Source organism: Taudactylus pleione, unplaced genomic scaffold (assembly GCF_031769625.1).
Source record: "Taudactylus pleione unplaced genomic scaffold, aTauple2 ptg000012l, whole genome shotgun sequence".
NCBI classification, from domain to species: domain Eukaryota; kingdom Metazoa; phylum Chordata; class Amphibia; order Anura; family Myobatrachidae; genus Taudactylus; species Taudactylus pleione.
In genome coordinates, this window is record NW_028284415.1 from 17210795 (window position 1) to 17225233 (window position 14439).

Below are 14439 nucleotides of genomic sequence, written 5' to 3' on the forward strand. Positions count from 1 at the left end.
GCGTATTAGCAACTACGATCCAAGCTGAAACAGGTCCTATATTAGAGAATGATTGAATGTTAACGATAGGTTTTATTATATTTGTAATGCAAAAATAAACAACAAAACATAATTAAGGATGGAATATTCGCAGGATAGACTTGAGTAGTCTTCCTTGAATGTCAATCAGGTCATTGGGGAACTATTTAATGATTTATGAGATAATTTCCATGAGCACTAGCAAATACAAAAACCTGTAGGTCTCATGCAGACACACTGATCACTTATGTTTCTCTAAAGACCAATAAGTATATGTAATAATATCCTAATTCTGCCCATCCACTAGCAGACCATAGAAACAACAGCACGATTACGACAGCACGATAACGACGTTGTTGTCGTGCAATTGCTTTAAAATCGTCCGTAAATTGGGCACTTTAAAGTCGGAAACGACCAGCGATGCGTGTGCCAGCTGGTCGTTTCCGACATCAATCATCGGGCAAACATGCTGACAACATGTCTTGATACAATAGCACAAAAAACACTTATGGAGAAGAAATAGGAAGAACTATAAAGTATATAATCACAAAAATATAGAGACTATAAATTCGCTATTATATGTACAGCAACCATAAGTAGACATGGTTCCAGAAAATAGGAATATCATATCACAATTACATGAATGCTCCTAAACCCAACTGTTCATTAAGGCCTCTAGGTGCCATCGTACCCAGTCTATGTATCCATCGGGTTTCGCATTGCATCAACTTACAAGACCTATCACCCCCCCTAATAGATGGTGGAATATGGTCTATCATCCTATATTTGAGGGTAGATAATGGGTGGCGTGCAATGGCAAAATGTTTTGCTACAGGCTGTTCATTGCAGCCATTATTAATGGCTGACCTAATAGCACTTCTATGTGCTGCTATTCGCTCCTTAAATGATCTTTCTGTCTCGCCTATGTCTGATAGGCCACATGGGCATATTATCTGATAAACAACAAATGATGAATTGCATGTAAGTCTACGTCAAATGCGGTTTTTGCATCCTGAAAGGGGATGTAAAAAAATATCCCCCGGAATAAGGTATCTACAGGTGGTGCATGTACACCTAAGGCAACCCAATTTGCCAACACCAACTCTGTCCGCTCTGGGATCAAGACTCGATATGTCGGTCTTGAAAAGTATGTCACGAATACTGCGTACTTTTTTGTAACACGACATGATGCGTGTATCTTGTAAATTAAGCTCGGGATCTGTTTGTATGATGGGCCATAATTTTTTGGATACCTTATTGATATGACTACTATATTGGTTATAGTTATTAACCCAAGGTATCATGGCTGTACTTTTCTTGGGCATATTTTGTTTCAACACAGTATCCCTATCCAAGCTCAATACCTGTTGTTTAACATTAGTTAAATGTATCGGATCATATCCTCTACTGACAAATTTACTAATTATGTCAGCCATCTGAGATTCGGCCAAAACCTCATCCGTGTTAATTCTCAATAATTGAGAATAAGGAAGGCCACGAATGAGTGGCCAAGGTTGACAGCTGTCAGAACATAACAAGTTGTTTCTATCAGTATCCTTGGTATATAAGTGTTAGGATCTGCAGTTAGCAGATCCTATTGCTTGGACTTCCAGCCTTTGTTGCTACTGAGGCACTACACTAACTGCTGACCCTGTGCAGTGTCAGGTGCACTAATTGATTCTCCTCTCTGGACACAGCCCAGGTGCACAGTAATCTGTCACGAAGGGAACGTTGCTTGGATTGGATTCTGTCTCTGTTAAATTCCACCCAGCCCAGCAATCTATGCCGGTGATAGAAGTTTGTTCGTACTTCCGGTTCCTGTCTCCTGCATGTCAGTCGAGTACCTGTGTCAGTCTTGCTGTGTTTCATGTGAGCCGTTTATTCCATCCAGGCGGCTCCATCTGCATCTCGTCCATATGTGCTGCTTGTACCATCTGGGCAGCACGGAACGCTTCCTACCCCAGAAGCATCTGTCACCATCCGGTGAATTGTGCCAGCTCAGCAGCACCAGTCGCAGTTTAGCCTTCCAGGTGCGCAATCCAGCACACCGTCGCCAGTGTCATCCCGGCGGCACTGGTAGCTACTCTGCGTTCCAGGTGCGCAACCTAGCACACTGTCGCCAGTGTCATCCCGGGGCGCTGGTAGCAGCTCTGCATTCCAGGTGCTCAACCTAGCACACCGTCGCCAGTGTCATCCCGGCGGTGGTGGTAGCAACTCTGCGTTCCAGGTGCGCAACCTAGCACACCGTCACCAGCGTCATCCCGGCGGCACTGGTAGCAGCTCTGCGTTCCAGGTACGCTATTAAGCACACCGTCGCCAGTGTCATCCCGGGTAAAAGGATTTAGATTGCATGTTTTTAGAGACAGTCATAGCTATTAATAGGGGTGCATAACTATTTTACTATGTGAAAGCTCTTAAATTTTGCATTAGCTCATTAATTCTCGGCATATTCTATTTCAATCCTGTTAGCCACGCGTTCCCACACGGTACGAGTTAATGGTGCTGTATGCCACACTTTCCTCCGGACTCGCAGATTTTTGTTCACAGACCCAAACTACAAAAATGTGCAATTCTGGGGTGAGATCGGGTCGTGAGTGGGGGAAGTTGCGGTGCCGTTGCTGGCGTTTATACGCCATTGCAACGGCAATTCATCCCCTTTGTTAACTAATAGGATTGAGCCCTATTATTAGAAACTATTTTGCGCCTCCATGTTGCACTTTCCTGGAGAGTGTCATGAATATAAAAATATGGGTGCAGGGTGTGCGGTGTGGGCTCCCCTGGATCCAGGGGCCCGTGTGCCCCGCACACCCTGCACCCATTATAGATACGCCCCACACATGGACACTGAATGGTGAAGTCCTTTATTTTAAAAAAATTTATACGCACCAACCCTTGGATCAGGTCCTCTTCTGTCCATGTAGCAGTCCATGTTCTTTGGAAAACAAAAAAAACAAACACCCAACCCAGCATGGACAGCACTCTACACTATCTGTACAGTGCCTAACACAAAATCAGGGTCACTGCAGGTCATTCCCATAAAGTCTATGAGGAACTGCTGATTGGCTTAGAGAGCCGTGGGAAAAATGTAAAATTCACCAAAATTGACTTTCTGTATTTTCCAAGTTATATAACAGCTAAATAATGATAGGATGGTCATAGAAAGAGCCTGCACAGATGGCAAACAAGTCTGTTCTTTATCCCATTAACCCAAGATGTTTTACCATAGGTGTGAATGTACCATACTTGCTTACTTTTGAAAACTAGTCTCCTTCCTCCCTGTCTACCCCATCTGTGTCACACTTGTTCATCTGCCCCTCCCTTTTAGAATGTAAGCTCTTACGAGCAAGGCCGCCTACCCTCTTGTGCTTCTCCCTACTTTACTTCCATCTACTTCTTACTCCCCACTAGGGCACCTAACACTTGGTTGCTTATGCTTTGTTGCTTATCTGGGTGTTATGGTTGCTAATGTACAGTAGCAATGTATATTATCCTTGTCCTCGTCCTGTATTGTATTGTACTGTAAGTCACTGGTCAACCTATTTGTTTATGTACTTGTAAGGCGCTGTGGAACACTTGTGGTTCCATATAAATAAATGATAATAATAATAGTCTCATGGAGATTATAGATGGTAGTAGAATCCTTGTAGCGCTGCGCACCGTTGAGGGGGCGTGACCAGCTCTGCCCAAAAGGAGTGTCTAGCTCCACCTAGGGGTTTATCTATTGCCACTTGGGTGGGTCCTGGACCAAATCAAATTATTGTCAATGTTAAAGGCAAAACCAGTGCTGGTGACTGCCAGTCATAAAATATGCGGACAAACAGAAGCGGAACCCTGTCCATCACCGCATAACTGAACCTAAGGATGACTGGTAAGCACAATTTACTTTATTTAATAATTTTTGCTGGGCCTAGAGCTGCCGTGAAAATAAACGCTGATACTCTAGGGTGATATGATTCAAGAAAGTTTGGGAACCACTGACTTTATGTAAACACTTGGCACGTGACACTATAAGTCACCAAAATATTGTGTATTGCTGACAATAACAGGGACTTAAGAGGGCCTTGCAAAAGGAAATGTGGATAAAGCAAGAATATTAATAAATGTTTTTATGATCATTTTTGTATCTCCACTATAACATGTACACGTCTGCCCATTTCTTTGTATCGTTTTGTTCTGTATTCTATTTAGAAACAAACAGCCATGCTGTGTGGCAATTAGAATAGATCACAGTTACATGTTGCAGTTGTACTCAGAGGTGTAGTGACAACACAGAGAGTGATATATATATATATATATATGTGAGGCGGACTGAGGGAAGAGCTGTACAGATATGAATCGAGTTTCATTTGCAAAATGTTAGGTACTGTACCTGAAATGATAGCCATACAGAGCAACAGTAACTAGCAGCCCGCTTCCTCCAGAGTCCCTGCTTACATTTATTTTTTACTAGGGCTAATACTTGGGCCAGCCACTGTGGGAGGAGAGGGTGCTGCTGCCGCTGGTCACTGTAACCGGCAGGAAAGGAACTGAGAGCTAGACTAGGTGGCCACCGCTCCCCACAACCCTGCAGTTGCAAGCCTATTAGTATTCAGTGTGATGACATCTCGCATCTTGAAGTATTCATGCCCGGGCCACGTCCCATCACAACCAAACTTGCGCATACACAGTCCGGCTTTTCTACGGGACAGTGGGGAAACCGGGGGATTCAGTTTACTTTGCGGCTTGGCGGGAGCTCCCATCTTAATTCGGGAAACTACCGTATGCGGAAGGGTAGGCAAGTATTGAATGTACATTAAAAATATGTTGCACTCTACTACTTTCTACCATCTTAAATGTCCACCTCTATCACCCCCACCAAGTTCATGCAATTCGTCACACATGCCCAGTAGTACAGCACACACCCACTGTAGTGTGGCACACACACTGTAATGCAACACACATTCTTGGACACACAGCCACTAATGTAACGGTTGTGGTTAAATGTCCTTCACCGAACGCACCCTGACGTTATCAGTTACTATCCACTTGGACGTGGAGTGGGAAGAGTTACCTGTGGCGAGCGTACACATCTCTGCTACTGGTGACCAAAAACTACAGTTGTTACAAAATAACAGTGCTGTCAGGGCATGGAACCGCAGTGTCAACCCCCCCCCCCCCCCTCACTGACGTTATGTCCAGGTCCGTAAGCTGAAGGGGAAATTGGATCAACCCATTAGTGTGCTGGAGAGCGGCAACCATTTTCTTGTAGCACACATCCTCCTTATTTTGCTCTCCATTATTTCCTCTATGGTGTGCGGAGAGTGATGACTCATGATTGCTTCAGGGGGTCTCCTGGATATTCAGCTAGTAATCGTTAAGTATAAATACTTCATGTATTTCATGCATATTAATCAGCTAGGTAATACACAGTATTGCTCTATTTGCTTGTTAATGGACAAAATAGTAATATTGTCCTGGGAGGTGAGGGAGGATGTAAAAATGCACAACTTTATTTGAAGTTCAGAGCATGGCATGGTTTAGTCCCATTTTTAGAATGCAGTGTAAAAATAGAGCTGGCCATTATGTGTGTACATTATGCAGCAAAAGCATTTAGTGTTCTGCATTTGCACCCCACGCAGAGTAACGTGGTTTGCTTGGTTGACAATTCTGCACCTAACTCTAAATCATAAATGTTTAAAATGAGACTAAGCCCATGTTAGAGATATGCATGCATTTGTAAATGTTGCTTGAGTAAGATTTCCATATATTACATATGGTTTACAATCTCAGCCTTTGCTGACTGATGATTATTATGATGACGTGACTGTCACCATGGATGCAAATGTGTTCTATATACTAAGAGCAAAAACATACAGCCCCCACCCTACCTTCCTATACTACATACTTTCAATATATATTTTGCTATAAAAAAACAACTTGTGAGGCATTGCCTCCCTTTACCTCCTTGCTGCCTCTCCTGTACAATGAGCACATGAATTAAGTTGGCAGCATTGTGTAGCAGGTGCGGGCTGCACATCTGTAGCAGTAGAAGGGCATAATTCGCTTTGGTCCAGTAAGAGCCAGCTTTGAACCATTCCCACATCTCAGCCATAAATTGCCTCAACAGGTGTCTGCTCAGTGACCTGTCCGAGCTGGAGATGCTGAAGTCTTGTGCCAGACTCGGATTAATCCTTGACCTGCTGTATGTGAAGTCCTTGCCCAGTGCCGGTTGCAGAGCTTTCTCTGCATAAACCAGTAAGTCCAGGCTCTTCAACCGCCTGATGACCCCAAATAGGAACTTCCTTTGGGAACTCTCTCCGGCTCTCAAAAACCATTCTTTGGTGGTGGCAACCTTTGTGGCCAATATGCACGTTACGCACATTTGGCAAAGAGGCACTTGAGAAGATTGGTTCTCACAGCGTAGATCTGGGGCATATTGCAGCTTGAATTCTGATATCTCCATGGTTTCCCTTTAACAGCAAATTGACCAGCTACTTGATATTTGTAAAAGTCCTTGTGCATTTCGTACACTCACTGTCTTTTAATATGCACTGATCCATGCCAATATTGCCAGTGAATCAGAGTACATAGCTGGCACTTGCTGTCATTCATTCAATCAATACTAGAGCTGCTGCTGTTTGCAGAAGAACTTTCTCCCTGTTGTTGTGAACTCCAAGGAAACACAAAGAATACTGTAATTATTCTACAACAGGCACCGTAGCTGCAGAGTACTGTAAGTATTCTATTAGACTGGCAATTGTTTCACTGTGAGGTCTTGTAACCAAGACATAGATCTTGGTTACAAGAATTAAATCATGAATACTTGTAAAACTCAAAATAAATCTGTTCCAAAAAAACAAAACAAAAAAAAAATATATATATATATATATATATATATATATATATATATATCTATTTTAAGGAATGAATTCTGACATATTGTCCCTAATGTTCAACTTCCTCCTTTAAAACAAATACATACCAGAATTTAACAGGGCATTTTAGGCTGGACTGGACAAATGCAAAAGCGAGATTTTATGTCACAGAATTATATATTTCGAGCATTATGGGCCGAATTCAAAATTAGCAGCCAATCAAAAAAGGAGGAAACAAGGAGCAATTTGCTCCTGGAACAAACCATGTTGCAATGTAAAGGGGTAAAAATTAATTTATTATTTTGAATGCAGGGAAAGTACTGATTGCTTTTGCATGTGGTGAACAAATACTGGTCAGCTTTGTTCTTACAGCAAATTTAGAATTAACCTAGGGAACATCTCTAAGGGGTAAATTTACTAAGAATTGAGTTTGGGTGAGTTTGTTTGAGTTTGCAAACTCACGTGAGTTTAGGCATTTTTTTCATCTCGCAAATTTACTAAAGACAAACTCGAGTGAGTTTGAAGTGAGTTTTCTTTTTTCACTGCTAAAACTTATGTGAGTTTGCAAATTCGAAAAAACTCACCATCGGCCAAATTAGTAAGTACTTTAGATGAAAAAGAAGCAACTAGCAAATTTACCAAGAATCGAGTTTCCAATCTCGTGTGAGATTGTAGCAAACTCACTGTGAAATAGAAATTTCAAATAGACCACCTCCTGAGCTGCGAGTTTAGCAGAAACATACACAGATCAGAATGATTTGTGTATGTTTCTGCCTGTATATGTAATATAAAGTGGGTTTTTATTTTTTTTTTAAATGACATAGGGTCCCCCTCCAAAAGCATAACCAGCCCCAGACTTGCCAGCCAGTCCTGGTTCCTAAAATTATGGGGAACAAAACAAGTAGGGTTCCGACGTAATTTAGGTACCAGCACCAGGCAGCAGGGCCAGTCCTGGTTTTAATTATAGGGGTAAAACATGTGCGTAGGGTACCCCTAAAATAAAAACCAGCACTGGACCCTTTCTAGCGGGGGGCTGATGCCACAGCTAGGGGTGCCCTTTCACCAGGCCCCCCAGCCACAGCATCAGCCCTGACCGCTAGTCAGCCCAGGCCAATAAAGGGGTCCCCCTCTCCAGGGCACCCCTGGCCTAGGCTGATAGCTCGGGGCTATCCCCGCCACCCCTGGGTGGCGGGTTGATAGTGTAGGTGTAGTGTTAAAAATTTAATTAACAACATTGTCTTTACAGTAGAACTGCAGGTCCCAGCAAGCCTCCCCCGCATGCTGGTCCTTGGAGAACCACAAGTACCAGCATGCGGGGCAAATTATTGCTTCAGTCCATATCTGAATTGTTATAACATAACTGACATACTGTAGAATTTGGATTGTAGAAACGTCAGTGGGTATAGCCTAATATTTAGTGGAGGCTTCAGTGTAAGTCATGGTGTGTTTAGATGGCACATTGACAAGAAGTAACACCTGCCGCTCTCCAAATGTTAAAGGGGTAATCAGCCATGCAGTCCAAAAAGTTCGGGTTATGGCTCAGGGGCATATGTAAAGAATGGAAGGCATTGAGACCCGCTTTGTGATGTAATATATGTCAGACTTTTCGGGTGTTCCATATTAGTCTATTGTCTTTAATATTGTCTGAAATGTACTGGTCATGCTGGTGGGGAAGACAGGTTAAGGCACCATCTCCCAAAAAGCTTTGCTCTAGGGTCGTATTGTGGTAGGTACTTTCATTATGCAGCCTTAATGCCTTTAAATGTGTGCCAGTCTTGGAGCAATCTTAATAAAGGGTTCACGTTCAGATTGAACAGTAGGGGTGAGAGTGGGCAATCCTAACGGGATTCTACCATGCCATTCATAAGCAGAGAGGGATTACGGTAGAAATACCAAATCAGTTGGATGAAATCATGATCAAACTCCCTCTAGCAACCTAAACAAATGGGGCCATAGGTCCATATCAAATGCTTTATAAGTATCTAGGCTTAACAACATGTTTTGGTGTGTGGGGGTGCGGGAGGATGCAACAGCTGTGCAGATGCTCTTCACAGCGTGACGCCCTTTCACAAATCCCAACTGATGGTCAGTGAGGAGGGACAGCAATATCACTTGCATCCTAGAGGCCATAATATTTGCTAGTAGTTTCAAGTCAACAAATGTATAGGCAGCTGCAGCTTCCCCTTTGTTATGTGAGACATAATATATATAATAAGCAAGAAAAAGTGTCTCTCTGTCTGTCCGTCTGTTTGTCCTTTATCCACGGTCCAGAGGTTTGGACCTAGCTCCACCAAATTTGGTATGATGGTGTAGTTTGACCAGGATTAAGTTTTTGCCTAGGTTTGAACTTCATCAGGGCCACACATTCTCACACAAACCCTAAAAGTGGGGATATTCTTAAAATACACAGGTTCCGAGACTGGATCTAGCGGAAATTGGCTGTCTGATTTCACCAGTGATGTCAGTGGCAGAGCTTCCGGCTCTATTAGAGCCAGAAGCTCTCTGGGGCTTGCGGCCATGAGACCCTACCACAAGGGTTTCGTTGCAAGCCCGATGGTCGCGATGGTCTTGACCATCGTGACCATCATCCTGGCCGCCCGCAATAGCTGTGGGTGGTCAGGAGGCCGCTCCAAAAAAAAAAACCCTGATTCAGAGCGAGCAAAAGTACCAAATAGTAAGATAGTATCCATTATAGCTGGGATGGACAGAGATGAGTCAAAAGCATCATGTTGTCTGCAAAGAGAGAAACTTTTAAATCTAGTGAACCCCTTCGAATACCAGAATATAATGGATGAGATCATAGGTTAATAGCTAAAGGCCATAACAGCTAACTATGCGGAATCGGTATGAATTACTTGCGTCCGGCGTTTCAAATCCCTACAGCGGCTTGCCGACATGGCTGAAAATCCTGATCGTCCGAAGCTAAGTATTAACTAACCTAACTTCCCCCCCCCTAACCCTAACCCTCCTTAGGGGTGCCTAACCCTAACCTTCCCCCAGTGCCTAAACCTAACCCCCCCCCCCTCCCCTGCCGCCTAAACCTAAGTCCCCCGGGGGGGTGCCTAACCCGAAGTCCCCCCCGGGAGCCCTAAACCTAACACCCCCCCCCCACGCGCCTGTCCGCAGCGGCACCCGGCATCACTTTGATCGGGATACCGGGCGCCGGTCTCCCAGCGTCGGTAAAATGACAGGCGTTTAGATGCCTGTCATTTAACCCTCGCCAGGATAAAGCAGTTGGGAAGCCAGCCGTTGGGATTACGTCCGCCAGCTTCCCGATATCAGCTGATGGGCCTGATAATTATATAGATTTATCAACAGGATCATAGCTGATAATCAGCTTAAAACACTCCTAAAAATGGTCAGATTGGGATGTTGCATCTTGAGCAGTTTAATATTTAAGAATACACACTGATCTAGAAATAGCTCAGTGTTTACAGAGGGCCTGATTCACTATGGAACGCAATATTGCATATGCAAGCAGTTCAACTGCGATAGTATGCTAATCCATTACGATCACAATGCAAACTCAGCACTACATAAGGATGCCCACTTTACATTGCACTGGCATGCCTGCTTTTCCCCGACCACCGCCCCCAGTCACCACCCACAAACGATGCTTCCTGTTAAAGCATGTGCAGTTCGCAACAATCGGCCGATTGCATGAGTATTAGAAACTGCGTACGGTAGTGAATCAAGCCCAGAGTATCTGATCTGCCGAGTGATCGGCATAGTGTGTACCTAGTTTAAGGTCCTGATTCAGAAATGGGTGCAATGCCGTTGTTTATGCAGCTGAGTGATTATTGGTGATTTGCACATGCATAAGAGTCGCACTGCGCATGTGTCAGGTTTTAATAAAGTTGTCACTCACCGTGAGGACTTATTCGCAAAGTGAGTGACAGGCAGGGTTCGTTTGTGGGTGGCATCGGGGTGAGGGGTAGCGCAGGTGTGTTGCAATCATTGTGGCACAGCCTGCATCTGTGATTGCGTAAAAATAGCTCTGGCATCTCAGTTTCGAACTCCAATAATCGACTGAACTGCGAGCGATGTTGCATGTTTGTACATGGCTGTGGGCAAGTGGAGATGGACCGATGGCAGAACAATGTCATCCGGGCCAGTAAACACTGCTCCAAATGGCAAGTCAGAGCTCTGAGGACTATAGCTCTGGCATCATGTAGCCGACCCATTCGACATCCAAGACACTCCAAAGATATCTATTCTTATGGCTTAGGCTAAGGTCACATTTATGCAGACAATCAGGGGTCACAAACTTTTTGGCACTACTGTATCTAAGCCAACAGTATTGTAGAAGAAAAGTTGTAATAAAGAGAACTAGTAATGCTATTGTATCTTTTGCATTATATATGTGTGTGTATATATATATATATATATATATATACATACATACACTATATGGACAACAGTATTTGGCCACACCTGTTAATTATTGAATTGAGGTGTTTCAATCAGACCCGTTGCCATAGGTGTATAAAATTAAGCACCTAGCCTTAACATTTGTGATACAAAATGAGCTCAGTGACTTGAAGCATGGTACTATGATAGGATGCCACCTTTGCAGTAAGACAGTTCGTGAAATTTCATCCCTGCTGGATATTCCACGATCAACTGTAAGTGATATTATTAGAAAGTGGAAGCGTTTACGAACGACAGCAACTCAGCCACGAAGCGGAAGACCGAGCATAATCACAGAGCGGGGTCAACGCGCATGGTGCATAAAAGTCACCAATGCTCTGCTGATTCCATAGCTGAAGAGTTCCAAACTTCCACTGGCATTAATGTGAGCAAAAAAACTGTGGAGGGAGCTTAATTGAATGGGTTTCCATGGCCGAGCAGCTGCATGCAAGTCTCACATCACCAATGCCAAGCGTTGGATGGAGTGGCATAAAGCACACCGACACTGGACTGTGGAGCAGTAGAAACATGTTCTGTGGAGTGACAAATTACACTTCTCTGTTTGGGCAAGTCTGGGATTGGCTGATGCCGGGAGGACATTACCTGCCTGACTGCATTGTGCCAACTGTGAAGTTTGGTGGAGGAGGGATAATGGTATGGGGCTGTTTCTACTTCAGGGTCCATCGGGGGTCCACAGGGTTGACCTTGGGGTATAGGTTGGGAACCAAATCCGGGCACCACGCAGTTAAAGCTTTTAGCTCCCAGGATGCACTGGGTCCACTCTCCCTATAACCCCACCCCCAAGCCAGAGGCACCTCAGTTTCAGTTGGTGCCCGGCCGGAGTCGGGTCACCGTTAGCGCAGGGGGAGCTGATTAGCAGCCCCTAAGCTTATTTTATTTTTGTCCATAGGACGTCTAAGCTGCCGCTCCGTCACCCCGCTGGCGCTGAGACGCCAGTACAGATCTGGGGATCTCAGCGGGACATTTCAAATGCAGCCCTGTGCCTCCGGTCTCAGGGGACAGACCGGAGGCGCCGGCAGTGGCGGCGGGCCCCCCATACCCCGTGTGTCCACTAGACCACCAGGGACTTAACGATCGGTGCAGGGAGCCGGCGTCCCGGGGGTTAATAGCCGGCCAGGGGAGGCAGCCTTCCCTGTTACAGCGGCTCCTCCCCTCAGCTCAGCGCGCCTTTCAGTATCCATAGTCTGGCGTCGCTGAGCTGCTTCCTCCGCGGGCCACGCTTCCTTTGAGGTCTCCAGCGGCCATTTTATCTCTGTGGTGCAGCAGAAATCTCTCAGGATGGCAGTTGGTCCAGTCCCCCTGCGTACCTCACCATCAGGTCAGTGTACACAGCGCTGTAGCCTTCCCAGACACTGAATCTGGGCAGTTGAATGCAGTGTAATAGTGCAGTATATTATATGACATGTTTATGTATATATGTATATATCTGCATTGTATGTGACTTATGCTAGTGCTGACTGTCTGTACTTTATTCTCTCACCTGTCAGTGTATATCTATCCCTTTTCTTTATCTGCCCTAATACAGCTGTACTTAGGGTGGTTCTGAGACCTCACATTTATATACTTGTTAATATTTGTGTGGTTTGTCACATACTGTTGCGTGCTGCACGTTGCCATATTTTAGATGGAACTGTGTGTTGCATACGCTGAAAATGGGTCCCTGCAGCTAATTTTTGGCATCAGTCAGGACCAGTATAGTGCTGCTTAATATTTCCGCCAAGAGGGTTGGTCAGATATGTCTGACCAGGAGATAGAGCGTTATACTGCACCCATTTTTACTATCCTGCAAGTCATGTGCTGCAGGTGTTAGTGCGGAGGATTTGACTCATAAAGGGTTCTGTATGTGGCGTCATCTGGTGCTGGCCTCTTTCACGACCCCCTTGGGCGGTTTGTTTTCTCGGGATCCTCTCAATTGCGGATCGCCGGGCGGGCCCCATTGTTGTACCTCACTTGGGGTTACTTCACCATACTGCCCTTTTCATCTCAGGGTATCTCGCAGCTTCTTGCACTCTTCCCCTGTGACACAGACTACCGCTCCCTGCAGGGGTTTTTCGCAGTATATGAATTCCCCCTGGTGCCACAATAGTCTGTCATTCCCCTTGCAGGGATTACCACAACAGCCACCCTGGGTGGATGTCGTTTTCTACGAAACGCTAATTGGCGTGGTTGACGCCCTGTGGTTACTTCCCAGTTGGCTCTGCCGTGAACTGGATACTGTTTGGGGCTCTTTCCCTCTTACACGGGGGGAAGCCTATTTCAGGTATTATTATCCCTGCTTTAGGGCTGGTAGCAGGTCCATTCTGGTTAGAGTGAATGTTGACCTGCACCTGTATCATACACCCTCAGTATTGCGTGCCTTCGGGTTCCCTGTTGCTGACTAGCGGGTGGATCGCATAGCGGGACTCTGGCTGTTGCCAGATAGGAGGTGTTACAACAGTGTTTGGCCTCCTGTCCCAAATTCCCTGAGGGTCATCACGAGCCCCTCCTGGGGTGGATGGGCGTGTTACTCGTCTGATTACAGACGTTACTACGCCTCCCATTCCTGCGTGGTCGGATTCTTCGGATCCGTAGGTGGTAACTCTGCCTGAAATCAGTATACTTGCTTTCAGGAGTTGTTACCCATCCTACCATGGCTATAGCATGGTTGGTTAATACTATTGCATATTGGGTTGATGCATTTGTAATGTTTTTTCCCCTCCAACACGTCGGGGGTTCAAATGTATTTGGTCGCTCACGTAATATATGCAGTTGTCATAGGTGGAAATGCCTATATTGGATACCAGTCTCCTAACTTTCAGAGTTCCGGCTGCGACTGTATCCTCCGTAATACCCTATGGCTGCGCTCTGGGAATGCAGAGGTGCAGATACCATCTTTAGGGTTGATATTGTTTGGTCCTGACCTTGACAAGATTGTAGTAACATTGGCAGTATTACTAACGACAAGTTTACCGCTTTCAGCTATGCCCACTACAAGGCCTCAGACTAAGTCTGTTAAGTCTTTTTGTCCTCTGGGTCAGCCTAAAGGTCTGTTTCTTCGTAGACTGTCGGCATCTACAAGGGCCGACATATCCAGTACCGAGCAGGCCTGGACTGCCAGCCGATCCTGCTTCTGAACCTACGGATATCTCTTCAGCCT

The 14439-nt window shown here is 45.2% G+C and overlaps 1 protein-coding gene across 2 annotated transcripts in view; it reads right to left on the minus strand.

Moving 5' to 3' along the window:
• Positions 1–6519, minus strand: part of LOC148542495 (F-box and WD repeat domain containing protein 10B-like) — a 32727-nt gene extending 26208 nt beyond the window's left edge. For both annotated transcript variants that reach the window (XM_088468460.1, XM_088468459.1), the window contains exon 1: positions 5959–6519. In XM_088468460.1, the coding sequence (XP_088324586.1) occupies positions 5959–6460 (502 nt within the window). In that variant the 5' untranslated portion in view covers positions 6461–6519. The remainder of the gene's footprint in view (positions 1–5958) is intronic.
• Between the last annotated feature and the right edge of the window lie 7920 nt (positions 6520–14439).